Source organism: Sarcophilus harrisii, chromosome 4 (assembly GCF_902635505.1).
Source record: "Sarcophilus harrisii chromosome 4, mSarHar1.11, whole genome shotgun sequence".
Lineage (NCBI taxonomy): Eukaryota > Metazoa > Chordata > Mammalia > Dasyuromorphia > Dasyuridae > Sarcophilus > Sarcophilus harrisii.
In genome coordinates, this window is record NC_045429.1 from 27,847,879 (window position 1) to 27,868,229 (window position 20,351).

Genomic DNA, 20,351 nt, shown 5'->3' on the forward strand with positions numbered 1-20,351 from the left:
ATTTCTCTTTGTAACTCTGACTGTTGGATTTTGTTAGTGATATATAAGAATGCTGATGACTTATGTGGGTTTATTTTATAACCAGCAACTTTGCTAAAGTTGTGGATTATTTCTAATAACTTTTTAGCAGAATCTCTGGGGTTCTCTAAGTATACCATCATGTCATCGGCAAAGAGTGATAATTTGGTTTCCTCATTGCCTATTCTTATTCCTTTAATCTCTTTCTCAGCTCTTATTGCTAAAGCTAGCGTTTCTAATACAATATTAAATAGTAATGGTGATAGTGGGCAACCTTGTTTCACACCAGATCTTATTGCCTCCCAACAATTCTTAAAGGTGTTTTTCTCCCCATTATATGGATGAGCAGAGACATCTAAGGATACAGAGAAGCTAATGACAAAGCCAGGCTCTCCATTTCCCTCTTCTCCCCTCTTTTTTCCCCCGTCTCCTCCCTTCCTTCTTTTCTTCTCCCCCCTCCTTTCTCTCTCTCCTTTTTGTATTTTACTGAAACTAACCACTCATCGACAAACATATTAAGTACTTACTATGTAGCAGGCACAATGCTAAGCACTGGGGCTAAGGGAACTTCATCTCTGTGACTTTAAGGATTCTCGTCTCTAGCCTTATATTCAGAGTCTATGCCTTTGATTTCTGACTCAACATTGAGATAAACCTCAGTAGTCCTATCTCAGCATGGTATAGTGGGAAAAGGATGAGCTTCATTTGACTTTGGGCTGTCCCAAGTATTAACTGTATGATCTTGGTTGTTATTCTCTTCCCTAAATCTTTATTTTCTCCTCTGGACGATAGTAATACTGATCCTTGTTCTTTCTAACACACATTTATTGCATTGTGTTAGCACTATATAAACGAGCTCTTTATTAATACTGCCCCAGACACCATGCCAAAAGTCATCTTTGCCTTTATTCATGGTCCAAATAAAAGAACAAAATTCACTTTTGATTATTTACCTGTTGATTATCTGAGATCAGAATGATTTTTTTCTTCTCAGCACAGCAGGAGACTTTACATCTAGCCCCGCCCTAACATGCATACAAGGGACCCAGGTTTATTGTGACATTGTTAATAGAAGTTCAATCCAGAAAAAAAAAATCAGGAAGGCAAATCTTTCCTTATCCTTAGTCTCTTCCCAGCATCCTTCATCACAAATCCATCCCAAAGTAACAAAAAAAGAAACCATTTGTTCTATAACGTTTCTCTGTGTGTTACTTCAATCATTGGTTGTTAATGAAGAGACTTTCTGAATGGGTCCTGATATCCATCCTTAGTACCAGCAGAACTAGTGGAATGGTTTTAGATATAAATGAATCCCGTTCTTAGATCTGAGAACTAAGTGGGGCATTGGGATGGGAGGCTTCTCTGGATCTGACACCAGCTCAAAACGGAGAAGAGTCAGGGCCAATCCCACCTTCAGCTCCAGCATGGCAAACTGCTGTCCAATGCAGTTCCTAGGAAGGAAAGGGAAGAAATTGGAGCTTGATAAGTTTTGTTTCCATTTCCTATCGAAGAATATTAATGTTAAAATCTTAGATCCTTAAATAGAAAGACAAAAATTTCCAGGATTCAAAGGATTTTGAGGTGGAAGGGTCCTTAGAGATGTCTAATTTAACCTACTTATTTTACTTTTTTATTTATTTTAAATTTTTATTATAGCTTTTTATATACAAAACATATGTCTGGGCAATTTTTCAACATTGACCCTTGCAAAAACTTCTGTTTCAACTCTTCCCCTCCTTCCCTCTACCTCCTCCCCTAGCTGGCAGGTAGTCCCATACATGTTAGATATGTGAAAGTATATGCTAAATACAATATATGTATACATATTTATACAGTTATCTTGTTGCACAAGAAAGATCAGATTTAGAAAGAAGGTAACAAATAACCTGAGAAGAAAAAACAAAAATGTAAGCCAAACAGTGACAGAAAGAGTGGAAATGTTATGTTAACTCACTTATTTTACAAAAAAATAAACTGAGGTGAGAAAGTAGAATTGACTTGTTCAAGGACACTCTGGTACCAAGTATCACAGTATATTCCTATAGTATAATGCCATTATAGTAATTTTCTCATTTTAAGTGTAGGGCAAAATAATTACCCTTCAGGTATATATAGTTTCCTCCTCCATTTCTTTAGGGAGTTTGTGTTAAAGAAAAATTAAGAATACCATGAATTATTCTGTGCTTCCTGTAAAGGAAAAATGATATTTGGGTAAAGATGCAGTTCTCTGCCTTAACTTACCTTCATATTTGTTCCTTGCTAACATTTTGTCTTCATTACTAGAAGCAGCATATATCTTCCATGTATCTGTTAATAGTCAGGCATTGGGTGGGGAAGTTAGGGGAAAAAAGACCTTGTCTTGGTGGCTTTTGCCTGAACCTTTTTGTTCTCTGATTCCTATAGTGCTGATGGCTCCCCTCCATCTTTTCTTCTCCTGCCACAACTTAGTCTTACTTTCTTGTTCTTCTTTTGCAATGGTCCGATACAACTATGCAGCTATTTTGCTTATTCTTTCAGGCTCAAGCCTTTATAGTTCTCATTCCTTTCAGATATCTTTCCCTTGAGGTCTCTCTCCGTGGTCCTGAACTAACACCTCCATCTTTTGGGTTTTGTTTTTGTTTTTACACAAACCCTGAGGATGTGTGCAAATTTCTCATGCAATCAGAACAGACTTCTGGTGGCACTTAATGGAAGTGTCTTAGATTCAGGGAGGTTTCCAGGCCTTCTACACATGGTAAACAGTTGGGAAGTGTTCTCACCTGCCCACAAAATCCCAAGCAAATGGTCATACAGTCTTTCATTCATTTAGAATTATCCTTCCTAGTTCTGCTATCTCAGGCTAAGCATTTGATTAGGAACATATAATTCTTCTTCCATATAACAGCCCTTCTAATACATGAGGACAGCTATCATGTAGCTATGCCCCAACTGATCACAAACTATTCAAACCTCAGGTTAAACACAAAGTAGTCCCTTCAACTGTTCTTCATATCGTTAGCATGACCGTGATTCCGAACCCCATGCTCTACCTACTTTACCACCCAGCTGCCCTTTAAACTGACCAATGAACTTTTCATTGGCAAAGTTGCTAACTTTCCCCTCAATCCTGATCCTCCTTGATCTCCCTATAGCACTTGACATTGTCAATCACCTTTTTCTTCTGGAAGTTTTCCTTCTCTAAGTTTTCATGATATTGCCCTCTCCTGGTTTTCTTCTGATCTCTGGGACCATGCACTTTCTCAGTCTTTTTTGCTGGTTCATCATTCAGGTCATATCATGGATGTTCCCCCTTCTCTTTTCACTCTAAATTATCCCATCTATTGATCTCATCATCTTTCATGGGCTGAATTATCTTCTCTTTGCAAATGATTCCTGGATCTCTATTTCTAGTCATAACTTCTCTCCTCAGCTACAGGCATGGAGCTCCAACTATCTCTTGGATATCTATAAATATCTTATAGAAATATCAAATCGAACATGTCTTAAACTATCTTTTCTTCCCAGACCTCTTGCCATCCTAACTTATTTATTTTTGCTTAGGCAATTGGGGTTAAGTGACTTGACCAGGGTCACACAGCAAGGACATATTGAGTGCCTGAGGTCAAATTTGAACTCAGTTCCTCCTGACTTCAGGACTGGTGCTCTATCCACTGCACCACCTAGCTGCCCCCATCCCAACTTATTCTAATTATGATTCCTAACACAACAGCTAGCACCTCTATAGCATTTTGAGTGCTGATGTGTTCTCTCACTTAATGCTCACTTTTTATCAATGAGAAAACAAGGCCTGAGAAGCTGAGTGACTTCTTCAGGGACCATGGCTAAGTAAGTGATTAAGGCAGGATTCCAACTCAGGATTTCCTGACTCCATCTACTTATCTACACAGCTACGATTGTTGGGGGCAGCATTCTTCCCTTAGTATTGAAGGCCCACAATTCAGGTGTCATCCTCAACTCCCCATCCTCACTCATACCGGCAATCCAATCCATCAGCATCTCTTGGTGTTTCGACTTTTTCACCATCACTTGCATACATTTTTCTGCTCTCCCCTCCAGCGCTAGTTTAGGCCCTCATGATCTCTCCCCTGAATGATTAAATAGCCTTGTGGTTGGTGTCCTGGCCTCAAGTCTCTCTTCATCTTCCACTGAGCTCTTAAGGTGATTTTCCTAAAGCACAGTTCTGATCATATTATATCCCTGCTCAGTGAGTATTAGTGGTTCCCTAGCAACTATAGGATTAACTATCAAATCCTCTCTTCAGCTTTTAAAGCTCTTCATATTCTCACTCTATTCTACCTTCCAGCCCATTACACCTTACCTCTTCCTGAAGATTCTGCTACAATGGGCTTCTCACACTTCCTCAAACATGATATCCTATCTCCCCTCTCCATTCCTGTGCCCTGATTGCCTCATTTTCCTTCCCCATCTAGAATTTGCTTCCCTTTCCCCTCTCCCTATTATTTTCCCTTTCTTCACGTCTCAACTGACATCTCACTTTCTACAGGTCCCCAGCTGCTAATATTTTAAGATTACTTTCAGTTTGATCTTATATCTTATCGTCCTAGATATATACATGTGTCTTTGATTAGAATGTGAGTTTCTGAAAGGCAGAGACTTTTCTTTTTGTTTTTCTTTCATTTTTATCCCATATGCCGACCGCAGTGCCTGGCATACAGTAAGCTCCTAATAAATGCTTGTTTGCTGAAAGATTTATGGCTGACTGACTTATGCTGACTTCCCCTATAGACTTTTAGTTTATGAGATTCTTATTTTCCCTGAACCCTTTGAAATTTTAGACTCCATCATGTTTTGCTCTTCTCTACTACAATTTCTAATAAGGCATGGTCAAGCCAACTTAAGATGCTTATCATTTCCACCCCAGCCACCAGTTTGTCTTTGTCGATGAAAATCAAGAAGAGATGACCGCTTCTAATTGCTGACCTGTTCACTGTTCAAAGGATTAAATTCCCATTCAAACAATCAAGAAGTTGTGATCTATTCTGCTTTGGGCAAGGAGGGACTTTCGGTGTCTAGCAAAGGCCATTTCCTATCACTATTGTCCCAGGCCACCATGACAATCTTATAACCCATTTCCTGAACTCCACATGGATTTTCTCTCTATGTCTTGGTGGTATGTGACACATGCTCCAATCTTGTTGGTTTTCTCCCCAATGCTCCCCATTCTGTTGCCCCCTTTGCTTTCTAAAATCCACCACAGCAATATAACTTCTTATTATACACTGCCATTATATTCCCTATCTTTTGCCCTATTTGTTGTAAATAAGTTGTAACCTCTTTAAAGCCTCATCATTAGTTCTATTCTATAAGTGTCAATGACTCATTTGATGTCCCACTTAATATCAGGGATACAGCTAAGATCCTCTGACTCAAATCCATTGTTCTTTCTTTGACTCCTTATGGCTCTCCTGACGCCATCCCTGATTAGTGGTTATGGCTCCTACAGAGGCTTTATCTATCTAGTTGACCTCCTCACTCATCAACCCTAGAATGTGCTCTCTGAATCATTTTTTCTTTGAGTAGTGACGGGTCTCACTGTTCTATTTCTATGCTTTCTGAGTTCTCCTTGTGACCAGTTCCCACAGATAATTTCAAGGTGGATGACTAAGGCTAGCTCTGTAGGTTGTGACAAGTGAACCAAATAGTTGTCTTTGAGAAGCTCCCATGACACTCTTAGGCTTAAATACCTTCAGTCTCTGCTTAGTGTTTTGATGATAAGATACACATCCCTTACCCGGACATTGAAAGCCTTCCAGTATGATTCCAACCTTTTATTTCATATTGCTCATTTTCAAACAGTCTGTGTTCCAGATCAACTGTATGATGAACTATTCCTTAAATTTCATATTCCATTACCTCCGTGTGTTGGCTGTAATTCCCTAACCAACCAGTTAAGTCATAACTTCATCCAACCAGCGAAAACCCAAGTCAGGAGATGGAACTAAGAGAGCTAAGGAGCTAAGGGGAAGAAGTAATTTTCAGATACACATGGTCATTTTAGTATGATCCCCCCAGTATAATCATTTGATGCATTCTCACCTAGGTCCAGCTGAGAAAGGTAAAAAAGCATAGGAGTGTCTCTTCATGGAATTCTCTTGGGAGAACCTTTGGGGGTCAAAGACCTGTAATGAGATCCCACGACACTATAATTAATACATTTCTTTTTTTTTAAATACTCAGAAGTTGGACTTGGGTAATTAAACATTTAAGGCTTTACTTCAAATTCAACTCTCCTTGCATTGAATCCAAATTGAGAAAAAATAGCAACTTTGGCACTAGCCATGCTATGTTCTTTTCTAAAGAAACAAATAGGAAGGAGTCCCCAGTGATAAGAACAATGAGTCCAAACTTTGCTATTACTTTTGTGTAAGAAATTGAAAAGAATAGCAACTTTGGCACCAGTCAGGCTATGTTCTTTTCTATAGAAACAAATAGGAAAGAGTCCCTAGTGAGAACAAGAAGTCCAAACTTTGCTATTACTTTTCTGTAAGAAAAACACTTTCTTTTCATGTCACTTATCAGATCTTTGATCCCAGTAGACCATAGCTGGATTTTCATGAAAAGAAAGAAAGACAAGAGATACTTATTTGATGAATTTTGAGGGAGTTGAGATGAATAAACCAAAAATCCAGGCAAAGGAGGATTTTTATAGTCTTGAATAGCTGATTTGGAAGGCTGAACTCTGACAAATTCTTGCATGGTTTTTGTTATAAGCTGTGCAGTTGCAGCCTCTCCTGGGCCACTTTCAAGGATGGCAGGTTGTGTTCGATACAGTCTCTCCTGGCTATCCCCTGGTCACACTCACTGTTGGGAATCTTGCAATATAAATATTTCAAAGATCACCGGATGTCAGTAAAGATCATAGCTTCTCTGTGTATTTCAAGGCAGGCCTTCTTCATGAAAACTATGACTGAACCTTTGTGCTGATAATCCATCACCCTAAAAGTAAATTTCAGGGTGATGAACTACTCTGGACTTGACTTGGTCCTTGGAAGCTAGACACATACTATATTGTCCATCCATAGGCCCATATTTGGAGCCTTCCAAAAGATAGGGTATGACCTTCTAGAGCAGTAGTGTCAAAGTCAAAAAGAAATAGGATTCATTAAACCATACATAAACCTGCAAGTTGCATATTGCCTTAGAAAATCATTAATATTATATATTTATTTATTTTGTTCAATATTTCCCAATTAAATTTAAGTTGATTTGGGCAGCACTCAAGATGGTGGCCCATGGATCACATGTTTGACACCTCCATTCTAGAATTTTTTCCTCTTCCAGAAAAATCCCAGAGAGCTCAGGATGAACTCCTTCCAAAAGGGAGATATTAGAAGATTTTAATGAAAGAGCTAAGTAATATTCCTTCCACTCTGTGCCCCATTCCCCCCCAAAACCAACCCAACTCCATCAATTCTAAGCCATTGAAATAAATGTTTTATTTCTCATTTTTAATGTTCTTTTCCTGTCATCCTCCTGTAAAGACTTGTTGTGGTATGGAGATGATCCTGAGGGGCTTGAAGGCTCTCCCAAAGGAGCAACAGCTTTCTAGATCTTAGTAAGTTGGACCAGCTTTGAGCTCAGGGTCAGCACATGAATCAGGCTCTCTCCAAGCCCTAGCAACTTACTAAGGGTAATGTGCTAGAGATGGGCATTGCCTGGTGCCATCACAGATGGAAAATACATGTTTCTTTAAGGAATGAAAGAATGATTGGAGTTAATGGTCTCTTATGATGTTAGTGAAGGCAGGATCTACATCAGTGAGAATTACTCCAGTGCTTGAAGTAACTTAACTTATTGGATCTTTGGCTTATATACTTAGAGCTGAAAGGTTCCTAAGAGACTTTCAAGTCCAGCTATCTGGAGGATCTGAGGTTCAGAAAGCTTAGGTAGGTTACCCACAGTAATATGTAAGAAGCAGAAACAGGGTAGAAACCAAAGCCCTCAAATCATCTGGGGCTGTTGGAAAAGAACAGTGTGGATTTGAATATCTGCCATAGAGTGCATTTGGACGTGACTGCTTCTGTGAAACTTTTGTGCTAGAATGAGTCATACCTGTGGGTTTTCCCAGACAGCAGGATTGTGGTGGAGAGCCCAGATGTTCAGGACCACTATCATGCCTAAATTGGGAAGAAGGGAAGGAGAGGGAGGAAGAGAGAGGGGAGATATATAGACAAAGTGAGAGACACAGAGAGACAGAGATAGAAAGAGACACAGAGAGACACACACACAGACACACAGATCCATTGTAGCTTGAGTACCACTTCCTCTCTGAAGCTTTCCATGATTTCCCCTTCTCCCTCCAAAGTGTCCTTTTTCTCCTATACTTTCCTAAAGTTCTTTTTCTGGATCCTTCTTTCCCCCTTCACATCGTACCTTGCATAATACATACCTTGGAGCATTTTATGCTTTCCCAATTAATAGCTATGGCTGCATTCTATTTTTATTCTTTTATAATTAGTTCACCTATTTCAGACATTCTTCCTGGACCCTACTGCATATTTTGATCTTCTCCCGCATTTCCATTTCTGTGTAATCCCAACATTTAGCACATGGAACAATTAGACACTGATGTTAGGTGACTGACTGACATGGTGAGTTCCACAAGAGTTGACACAGGACTATATTCATCAGAATTTTAGGAATGACTTAAAAGGCACCAAATAAGTCTGGAGATGTAAAGACTCGGAAACACAAGCTCATTGCCCTTAAGTATCTAGCCTGTCAAGCAGAAACAGGATTAGTTGGGCTTGGTTTGCTCCATAGGATAGAAATAATGGCTAGAAACTACAGAGGCAAACTTTAGCTTGATACGAGGAAAAATTCCCACCAATTAGAGCTCTTCAAAATTAAGTTAGGCTGACCAGCTGAAGTCGATTTCCCACCTGTGATAGTCTTTTGTAAAGATGGTTGAATACTTCTCAGGATTGTAGAAAATGGTGATTCTTACATCCAGATCGCACTGGATGATGTTTAAAGTACCTTCCCGATTCAGATTCTGTTAAGTCTAATTTTTCTTCACTGCTAGAGCCCTTTCAACACCTGAAGCCGCTTCTCTGTGTCTTTTTTGTTCCATTTCTATATGATATATTTTAAAAATCAATCATTCTATATTAAGTTGCCAATATGGATCTGGGCTAGGAATTCAGAGTGCTCTCTCCTAGCTCCTCCATGAACCAAGAGATTCCTTTATCCTGTTTGCTCTGCTCCCTGGGGAAATGAGTTCTAGAGGGAATTGATTATATTGGACAGGCAGAGTGATACCTGTGGGTAAGGAACGTCCATCTGGGAAAGTGATAGGCTTGCTAAGCTCCCTGGCTATGGTGATTTCAGGTGGGTACAGGCGGAGGGCCTCCTTGATGCACATGGTGCTGTAGGGCATTTGATCCAGGTGGTCCCTGTGAGGAAAGATGAAGACAAAAAAGAGATGGAAAGATAAGGGTTTTTGCCAGAGTCTCCACTATGTCTATACTGAGATCTACTCCTTAGAAGGCAGCCAGGTACAGTGAGGAGTGTTGGATTTAGAATCAAAGGAATGGAGTTCAAATTGTAGATCTTTCAATTATCGGGCGTGTGACTTTGGATGAATCACTTAACCAGAGGGGAATGGAGTTGATCACCTCTAGGGTTCCTTTAGGCTCCATATCTATGATTCAATGATCCTCCTCAAGTTGATAATGGATGAAAGACATCACATCAGCTTAGACTGTGATATGCTTAACATTCAGCCTCACATGTTACAAGGGGAGGAAAGCAAGCAACGTGAAAAAACAGACCATTTCTGAACTCTTATGACACCCTACAAACAGAGCTTTATCATTGGGCTTGCTAGATATCAATTCACATCAAAGTGTATTATGGGCAGTAAAATAACTGGATTTGGAGTAAAAAGGTCTGAATTCTAAGTGGCAAGCAATTTCTATTCTCTGAGCCTCAGTTTCTTTATCAATAAAATAGTTGTAACATTTTATGTGTTTTTTTTTCTTTCACAGATCATTGTAAAGTGCCTAAATTAGCACCACAGAAATGGTAACCATCACTTGAAATAAATAAACACAAGACTAATTCCAAAGCTACATTCATTTGGAATTACTTCGATTATTAAGAATATAAATCATTTAAAGTATATTAAAGAGATACATACTGAAAATATAGAAGAAGCAGTGTGGTCTTGTGGAAAGAATATTGAACTTGGAGTCAAGAGGTGACTGGGTTCAAATATCACTTCTGACACTTATGTATGTATGAGCACAGGAAAACTAGCAAACCATTTAGTGAATGGTTTCCCCATTTGTAAAATGAGGATAATAATGTTACCTACCTCACAGGACTTATAAATAAAGCTCATTAGAAACCTTAAAATGCCATATAAGTGCTACTAGCTCAGAATCCATGGGCAAGATCAGTCTCAGTTTTCTCATTTGTAAAATAGGAATAATAATAATAATAATAATAGCTTCTACTTTATAGGATTATTGTAAGAATCAAACGACATAATGTAAGAATATTATTTTGCAAATCCTAAGAGTGCTTTGAGTGACAGTGATTGTTATTGTCAAGAGCCCAGCTAACTTCATCAGACAGAGGCCATGTCAGCTCAACCTTTTTCTTTCTCGATAGGGTTAGAGTCAGGGAGATTAGGAGAATGTTGTAGATAGAGTTTGCTTAGAGGTCAGCAAAACAATGCACAAAAGCTCTCTTGCTATTTTGTGGACAAAATAGAAAGATGCAGACTATACAAGAGAAGGATTAGGAAGGTGGTAGATAGGATGCTGGACTTGAAGTCAGGAGAAAATGAATTTGAATCCAGCCTCAGACATTCAAGAGGGAGGGAACCTAGGGAAAGTCATTTAGCTTCTGTAAGTCTCAGTTTCCTCATCTGTAAAATGGTGATAATAATAGCATCTCTATCACAGAGTTGTTTTAGGAGCAAAATGAGATAACATTCAAAAGGCTAATTAAAACTTAAAGTTTTACACACAAACAAACATACTATTTTTGTTTACAAACAAAAATACTATTAATCTTCATTATTGTAATCAACTGGTTGAATGGATAGACCCAAAAAAATAGTAATTGTTATTACCTTGAAGGGTTTCTAATGATCTATCTCAGGGATCTCACATTTACAGTTTCTATCTGTTACTTAAGTAAATATGCAGATGGCATCTTATCAAATTTTCGGATGTCACTGAAAGGACAGGAGGATGGCTAATACACTGAAGGACCAAGTCAGAATTCAAAAAAAATGTGAAAAGGGATGAATCTAAGAAAATTATAATAAACAATATAAAAACTTATGTTTCAGAACAAAAAACAATCAACCTTAAATGTTCAAGATAACAAAAACTTAACTAGAGAGCAGTTGCCAAAAAATGATGGGAGGTTTTCAGTGGCCTGCAAACTCATATGGGTTAACTGTGTGACAGGAAAGTTAGAAAAGCTATTACAGTTGTAAAGATGAGATCGCTCGATCAGTTAACCAATCACTCCTATCCTACTTAGAGTAATTAACAAGATATTTGATACTCTGATTTTTTCTATCAAGTGAGACCACTTTTATTGAAACAATCAATCACTTAAAGGCATTAAATTAGCTTCAAAAAGTTCTCAATTAACTTGGAAAGAAAGCAAGTCATTGAATGAAATGAAATGACACACACAGGAAGTCTGTTGAAATTGGTTAAGAAAACTTGGTTATGTTTTGTATATATGTGGAGGCGAGCAAGTTTGGAACTCAGCATTCCAGTGGTGGGACCAGGAGCCACTGGGGCCAGTGAAGGAGGAAACCATATTGCCAAGTCCCTGAGAAAGAAACATTTTGAAGGGGAGGAAAACAGTCCCTATCTTCTTTGCTTCCCTTTCCAGGATGATAGGACTACTATGTGACTTTTTAAAGATTAGAGGATTTGATCTTTTCATCACTATACTCCCAGTGTCCTTGGAACAATCTGATGGTACTGTTTTGAGAGCCAAGAATAAACTAGAGAAGGGGAAGGGAATAAACATTTATATAATGTCTAGTCTGTTGTAGGAACTCTGCGAAGTACTTTTTACAAATACTCATTTGATCCTCACAGCATCCTTGCAAGGTAGGTACTGTTTCCATTTTACAGTTCAGGAAATTGAGGCAGAGAGGTTAAGTGACTCACCTAGGGTCACACAGCTAGTAATTGTGGCCAGTTTTGAACTTGTCTTCCTGACTCTCTGTCTTGTGCTTTATGCTGTTGGCTCCTCATCTCCCAAGACATTCTCATTTTCAATTTGAAAAGTACAAGAAAGAGCCTTCCTTTATCCAGGGCCAACTAAACACACAGAACAAAGCCCACTTTGTAAAAAGCCCAAGAGAAGTCTGGGCTTCATACCCAAGAGGTACTTCATGAAGGTCCTACAGAACATACAAAAGGACTTCCAGGACCTGTGGGTTATGTCCTTTGCCTTATGTTCTCTATGGTTAAATCCAGTTTCCCCTGAATTCTATATGTGCTTTTAGATGAGCGTGCCATAGGTTTGCAGGGATAATATGAACCAACTATTATTGTATTACTCTAGTGAATACCAATTTCTAAAAACTACTAAAAACTAGAGTCTGCCTGATTAATTGAGCAGAAACACTTGTGTGGGGGTTCATGAGTGATAATATTAGAGAAATTATCCCAAACCGATTAGGGCTACTTCTAGAACTCCAATGGGAGAAGTAGCAGGCGATTCAGCCCACCAATGTGAATGGGAGTCTGGGATTGCAGCATTACAGCCTGTGCTCCAGAACTGTAGGCTAAATTATGAGTGCCATCATGTCCAGAACTAGGGAGGTGACAGTCCCACTTGAATCTACCTGGTCAGCCTACATCTAGAGAATGGTGTTCTGTGGGGTATGCTTTAAGAATGACATTGATAAGCTGGAGAAAATCCAAGGAGAACAGGGCTGCTGGAGGATCTCGAGTCCATATGGTAGGAGGCACGACTAGCTGGCTTCCCTATTACCATCCTTCCAGTTACCCAGATTCACAATCTCAGGGTTATTCTTGACTCCTCTCTCTCACTTATCTCAAGAGCAAATATACCGACTCATCACCAAATCTGGTAATTTTTCTTTCTTCACATCTTTTGTAGTGAATTCTTTCTTCACACAGCTATGACTCCAGTTCTTATCCTCATTGCCTCTTGTCTGGATCACTTTAGTTTTCTTTTAATTTGTCTCCCTGCCTCACATCTCTCCCCATCCTTATCTACCCATTCATTTAGCTGCCTAAGCTGACCATATCGCCCCTTAATCAAGAAACTCCAGTGGTTCCCTATTATCTCCAGGACCAGATATGAAGTCATCTGACATTTAAAGCTCTTTAGATCTCTTCCTGCCTTCCAAGACTTCCCTTTGCTCTCCCCCATTTTCTTTTTGATTTTGTCTCTCTGGCCTATTTGTCCATCCTTGAATGAGGGACTTCATTTCTCAGCTGCATACATGTCTTTTCAGTGGTTCTCTTCCATATCCATACCTCCCCTTCCATGCCTCTAGTATCCCTGGCTTCCTTCATGACTCAGCTCACTCACCTTCCTGTCTCCTTAGCTAGTACAGTTTTTCCAATAATATTTTCTGCCACCTAGTCTTCACGTATTTTGCATTACTTCTTATTAGAAGTTCCTTAAGGACAGGGATAGTTTGTCTTTCTTTGTATTCCCAGTACTTAGCACAGCGTCCTGCATGTAGTTAAATACTTAATAAATGTTTGTTGATTGTTTGATTGAGAGAAGACTTCAGGAGATACAACTTGAAAATCTGAAGGGTTGTTGGGATAGAAAAGTGATTTGATTTTCTCAGTGTGGAGGGCAGGACTGAAAGCACTGAGGTGATGTTAACAAGAATCCATAGTTAACCAATCTTTTCCTCAGTTTGCTCAACTGTAAAAATGGGGATAATAACAATGGCTACCTGTCAGGGGTGTTGTGAAGATTTGTAAAAGGCCTTAGCACAGTACCTGGCACATAGTAGACCATACACATGTTTTTTTCTTTTCCTGTAATGAGAAAAATTCAGATTCTAGGGATTTTGCAGCCAGTGGATATCCTGACCAAATTTGTTATAAGTGTACCTCCTAGCTGCTATCTTTGTGCCTTTATACTGCATGCCTCAGGATTGAAATGCTCTTTTTCCTCATCTCATAGAATCCATCTGTTCCTTCAAAGTGCTGCTTAAGCACTACTTTCTCTATGAATCTTCCATGGTTTTCCCCAACTACTTGTGTCTCTGTCCATCCCCAACAACCTTGTATTTAGCATACACATATATGAACAAACACAATACACATTTGTGTGTGTTCTGTATGTGTCTGTATGGCAACATGCACTTATTAAGTGCCAAGCATCACGCTAAGCAGATATCTCATTTGATCTTCTGGGAAGTAGGGGCTATTATTATTATTCTGAGGCTGAGAGAGAGAAGCACCTTCACTAGAATTAAAACATACCAAGAAACCCTGGTCTGAAGGAATAAGGATAAGTGATGGGTGGCCATGGTTCCAGAGGAAGGAAAAAAAATCAGCAAACAATCAAGGGATTAGGGTCAAGTCTTTGACATACTTACCAGGTAATGGTGTCCCCAGATTTTAAGATATCTCTGATCTCCTCTCGGCACTGATGTTGGTGATCAGGGTTCATAGCCATACAGTAGAAGAGCCAGGAGAGGCTGGAGGCGGTGGTGTCATGGCCACCAAACACAAATGTGTTAAGTTCGGCCTCCAGTTCTTCGTCTGATAAGCCTTCTCCAATTTCACTCTGAAAAAAGAGGGATAAAAGCATTCCTTTATTCAAAGTCAATTTTTAAATGATCCTTTCCGTTGGCCAGATATGAAATTGACTGTGGGAGAAATCGATAAGAGGTTCTAATTTTAAATATCATTCATAGACATCCATTGACATTTTCCATAGAACCTCCCTTCCACCAAAGACAACAACCTTGGATTCCCAGAGCACTGTGATTTCATATCCCTTATGGTTTGGTCAAATGCCACTGTGCTGTATACCACAGTCATCTGCTGTCATGTTTCATATCCCTACCAAACAGTGATTTTCATGGGGCCAGGTATCATGTCTTAACTAATTTTTTCCCTCTGCTCCTATGACTACCTCATTCTTCAGCATAAATAGGCACTTAATAAATAGTTTATTTTCATTTTGGGACAGCTAAATGGCACAGTGGATAGAGCACCAGCCCTGAAGTCAGGAGGACCTGAGTTCAAATCTGGTCTCAAAATAATAAGCTGTGACCTGGCTATGTGACCCTGGGCAAGTCACTTAACCCCAATTGCCTTAGCAAAAAAAATAGTTTAAATAGTAATCATATAGTCAGAATCATAGAATTGCATTTCTTTATTGTCAACTGACTGGACTGCCTCAGACAACTTCATTTAATCTAATTCATTGGTCATTTCATTCTAACAACTGATGTGCCTGTTTTTCCATATGTCTTGATTTTTCAGTAAAATGCAAGTTCCTTGACATCAGGAATTATTATTATTATTTTTTGTCTTTGGGTTCCCATCACCCAGCAGAGTGTCGGGCACATGGTAAGTGCTGAATAAATTGTGGTTCTGTTGGGTGGGTTTGTTCAGATGTTTGGCAGACTTACTTTGGCACAGAGAAGAACATCCAGAAAATCCAGGTACTTCTTCTTTCGGATTTTGTCCTGTTCACTATCATTCTTGAGAGCTTCCCTCCTTTCTTGGATGATTTTGGCTGAAGGAAAAGTACAAAACATTTTCCTCTTACCTTGAAGAATATGGAACTGATTATTGCTAATGATCCTGCAAAGAGCTATCTCTGGGACTGATGGGTTCACTTGATTATGTTGGTAGTTGACAGTTTCAAATTACGTCTTTGTAACTTTCACTTGTCATTTCTTGCTTTGTCCTCTAGGACTAAGCAACTTAATTATTCAGTTTAACTATCTTGTTTCCTCTAGGTCTTCTCCAGATTAAATAGCCCCAAATCCTTTAACCAAATCTCATACACTCCAGTCTCAAGGCTGTTCTCCAACTTGATGGATGTCCTTTTTGGTGCTCTAAAGTTTATCAATAATCTGCTTAAAAAGACACCCAGAAATCTGTAAATTATTCCATATTGGTCTAATATGGAATTGTCCTTATTCCTAGAAACTATAATCCTTTTTTTTTTCCTGAAGCAAACAGGAGTAAGTGACTTGCCCAGGGTCACAAAGCTAGTAACTGTCTGAGGCTGAATTTGAAGGGTTCTCCTCCTTCCAAGACCAAAGCTCTATCCACCACACCACCTCACTGCTCTGAAACTATCTTTCTTTTAAAGTATCCTATGATTGCATTATATTCCTTGACTTACCTATGATACAATTGGTTCATATTAAACATGCAATTTATCTAGAAACCTCAGGTTTTTTTGAAACAAACAGTTTTCTAACCATATTTCTGAAGTTGACATTTTGAACTTTACTTTAAGCCTTTAAGTTTATCCTTATAAAATAAACATCATAATCCTTGACCCAATATTTTTTGATGCTTGACTTTGCCATCCAATTCAATTCCATTTATTTATTAAATGTTTACAGTGTGCCACACACAAAAATATATGTCTCTTAAACCTAGAATACGTTCCCTCCTCTCCTCTGTCCTTGGAATCCATAGCTCCCTTAAAAATTCCAAAGCTCAGTTTAAGTTGATGACTCCAAAAGGCTTGTTCTTATATTCCCTAAACATTAAAACTTTCTCCATATTTCTTCATCTATATTTTTAATTTATTTATCAATGTATGTGTTCTCTCTCTAAGGTAACATGTAAGCTACACAAGGTCAGGGGTTGTTTTCATCCCTTTCTTTGGATCCCCAGAACATTAGTACATGGTAAGTGATTAATCTATTTTTGTTGAACTGAATTGAATTGAATATCCCAGTCAACAGGGGTCATGAACTAAAGAGCATGCAGAGAGAGCTCCGGGTGCAGAAAATACCTGCGTACTGATGTGCTATTTGGCAGAGAGCCTGGAATTCTTGCCCTTGAGAGCTCCACCTGTAAATCAAGTCATTGTGATGGAGGTAGCTGTGCAGGCGGTGGAAGATGAGTTCTGAGAGTTTGGTCACAGTTGAGAGGTAGTTGATAGAGAAGCTACAAGAGGAGGCACAATGCATTATCAAGGGCTAAGGTGCTAGTCAACAGGCCTGTTCTTCTGTACCCCTCACCACTGACCTTTCTGTTTGGGAGCTGGTCTGGACATTGAAGGCACATTTCATGATGCTGTCCAAGGTCATCAAGCGGATGGGCTCACAAATCTCCACGGAACTGTCCTGGGTACTGAGCTTCCCCCATGCGTCCTGCGATAGGGGAGTACAATAGGCATCATCAGTGACTTCCAAGAATCTTTCTTTGCTAGTCTGTTGCTTTACTGTCCTCCCTCCCTCTGCTCCTCTCTACTCTTCTCCCTTCATTCTGTCTCTCTCCTGTATTTTCATCTCTTTATCCATAGATTTATGTTTGCTATTTCTTGCTAGAAAGTACTTGAAGGTATCAGTTTCATCCACTAGTTCAAGTTTAAGCTATCTCTCTCAAACGACTGTATTTATGGCATATTTAAAATAAAGAACAGTTTTATAAGTAGGCATCAAATATACTTACACCCTCACTATACCTGAATCTATCTTATTATTATTTTGCTGAGGCAATTGGAATTAAGTGACTTGCCCAGGGTCCCACAGCTAGAAAATGTTAGGTGTCTGAGGCCGGATTTGAACTCAGGTCCTCCTGACTTCAGGGCTATTGCTTTATCCACTGTACCACCTAGCTGCCCCTGGGTCTATTTTAATTATTTGCAGAACATAAGTAAGCCAAAGGGAGAAGCTGAGCCAACAACTTTGCAATAATAAAAAATAGGACACATATTATGGCATATTTGGCCAGCTTGCTCAATAATTACCAAATTGATAATTAGTCATTCTTTACATCCAGGGGACCTTTTTGTACACCCTTTTCATTCCTTAGTCAATATATTTTCTCCTAAGTGTTTATAGATAGTTTTTAATGATCTAAGCTATGAATACTCTGTATAAATATCATAAACATGTCATTTGCCATTCGGAAAAGTCCCTGGTAGTCTCATCTTCTGGTAAGAGACATGTAATAGCATCTGTTTTTTAAAGGTAAGATGAGCCTTATTATTATTGTGATTTTTTTTATTCTTCTCAGGTCTATGTTCTAAGATTCCTTCTAGCTTGATAGTCTCATTTCCAGGATTTTCTAAGAGTATTAAAGTTATATATAACTTTAATATGCTTATATAAGTTAGTTTGCCAAACTGTTATCTTCCTAATAATTCCATTCAGCTGCATGACAGTCAGGATTGCAAGGGAGGAAAAGGTAATCATTTTTTTTTTTACTGAGGCAATTGGGGATAAGTGACTTGCCCAGGGTCACACAGCCAGGAAGTGCTAAGTGTCTGAGACCAGATTTGAACTCAGGTCCTTCTGACTTCAGGGCTAGTACTCTCTCCATTATGCCATCTAGCTGCCCAAAGGTAAGCCATTTTGGAGCACCTACTTGGATGCTGAAGAGAGAAACTGAGCATAGTGTAAGAGAATTCAATGCAAAGGAGGCAGAAAGAGAGAGCAGAGGAGGAAGAAGAGGAAGGTGCCAAAGATTTTTAGCTGAGCGAGGCAGGCACTTGTACCAAGATAGGGGAATGCATATTAAGGAGGCATCATGACCCAGTGGAAAGAGTTGAAGTCAGAGGACCTCAGTTTAAATTCTTGATTCATCACTTACTAGCTGTGGGATAATGGACAAGTAATGAAATCTCTCTGAGCCTCAGTTTGCTCACCTGTAAAATGGGAATGTCTGTAGCACTTATCTGACAATATGTTTAAAGCCCTTTTCAGACTTCAAAGCCTCCATATCAACCAGAGATACAGAAGCTCAGAGTAGTTGGGAACCTTTGAGGACATCTTCAACATCTCCTTGGTTTCTCAGCTTCCTCTATACCACAAAGTTCCCAGCCCAGTGCCTAGCCCCAGAGCAGATGCTTATATTCCCTCTGACGCTTGTCTCTGCTTCGAGACGGCTATCCACCAACTTATAGGGTCCCTGGGCTGTCTATTCCCTCACCAGCATCCTGCAGACAGAATCATTGATCACATGGATGTAGGGCTTCAGAATGCTGAAGTGGAAGGCAGGCGTCAGCAGGTGGCGATGCTGGTACCACTTCTTTCCCTCTAGACTCAGAAGTCCTTTTCCTTAAGAGAGCACAAAGACAACAATCTTAGATTACGTCATCTTATAAGATATTTATGTGGCACATAGAAAGAGTGCTGGTCTCAGAGGCCCTGAGATAGAGTGCTGGCTCAATTGTGTAATTGTGGGCAAATTTCTTAAGCTATCTGAGTCTTATATTACACTTATACTGTTCTAAACATATGGTCATAAGGGAATTGATATATAAAATATCACAAAATGGCATCTATTATTATTTTTATCAATAAAAGAACTGACTTTTTTGATGTAGGCAAAGAATTTGATATGAATTGTTGCATTGTTTTCATGTGGATATGATTGTAGGCTCTGAAAGGCTCTGTTAGTGGGACATAAATTGAGGTAGGGTTTACCAATCTGGCTACTCTTCTGGACTATATGATCTCCAGAAATTCATCATGCTACAAGATGAAATCAAATCTGTAACACACACTTCCTAGGGTCATTTTCCATTTGAAGGCCTTTTCCCAGGAGGATAGAGCCCAGTCCCCAACAAAACTCTTTCAACATTTCCTTCAAAAACCTCAATAATATAATAATAATAATCAATAATCAATAATAAACCTCAATAATAGCTCAAATAAAAATTTGTAGGGGCAAAGCCAAAAAAAGTCAAAAGAGACATTTTTTTCCAGTTGGAGACAATTTAGGTGATCCACAGGAGAGATGGGCACAGGCCTGGAGCCTGGCCAGAGCCTGGCCAGTGGATGGGAGCTTTGGGAGCATTCAGTTTAGTGATGGTAAGAGGGTTAAGAAACTAGTCAGAAAGATTACAGGGGACCCTTTGATGGCACTGGGTGCAGCTGGCATTTATTGGCAACTCTATTGCCCATAAGCAGTTTTGAGTTGAAGTACCAGAATGGTGAGGAATGATTGTGATTGGACACAAGAGAGCAAGAGCCCACATTTAGGACCAAGAGCACCACTAATACTTGTGGCTGCAAGGGAGAAGGGGCCTTTCCTGGAAAAGAGAGCAGTGGCCACAGTTCTTTCAGGATAACAATACCTTGGAAGCACTAAAAATTTTCAGATCCCTCAGAATTAGCTCTGGAA

The 20,351-nt window shown here is 39.3% G+C and overlaps 1 protein-coding gene across 4 annotated transcripts in view; it reads right to left on the bottom strand.

The window, feature by feature from the left end:
• Positions 1–904: 904 nt before the first annotated feature.
• The window catches only part of LOC100930522 (cytochrome P450 4A4-like), a 38,416-nt gene continuing 18,969 nt past the window's right edge, over positions 905–20,351 (bottom strand). For 3 of the 4 annotated variants that reach the window (XM_031969167.1, XM_031969166.1, XM_031969170.1), the window contains exons 5-13: positions 19,155–19,282; positions 17,247–17,371; positions 17,011–17,165; positions 15,662–15,768; positions 14,618–14,808; positions 9,301–9,434; positions 8,092–8,156; positions 6,076–6,158; positions 905–1,469 (exon numbers count right to left, since the gene is read on the bottom strand). In XM_031969167.1, the coding sequence (XP_031825027.1) occupies positions 1,301–1,469; positions 6,076–6,158; positions 8,092–8,156; positions 9,301–9,434; positions 14,618–14,808; positions 15,662–15,768; positions 17,011–17,165; positions 17,247–17,371; positions 19,155–19,282 (1,157 nt within the window). In that variant the 3' untranslated portion in view covers positions 905–1,300. Of the gene's footprint in view, positions 1,470–5,007; positions 5,995–6,075; positions 6,159–8,091; positions 8,157–9,300; positions 9,435–14,617; positions 14,809–15,661; positions 15,769–17,010; positions 17,166–17,246; positions 17,372–19,154; positions 19,283–20,351 lie in introns of those variants that run through there. The other variant, XM_031969169.1, reaches the window with a different exon arrangement.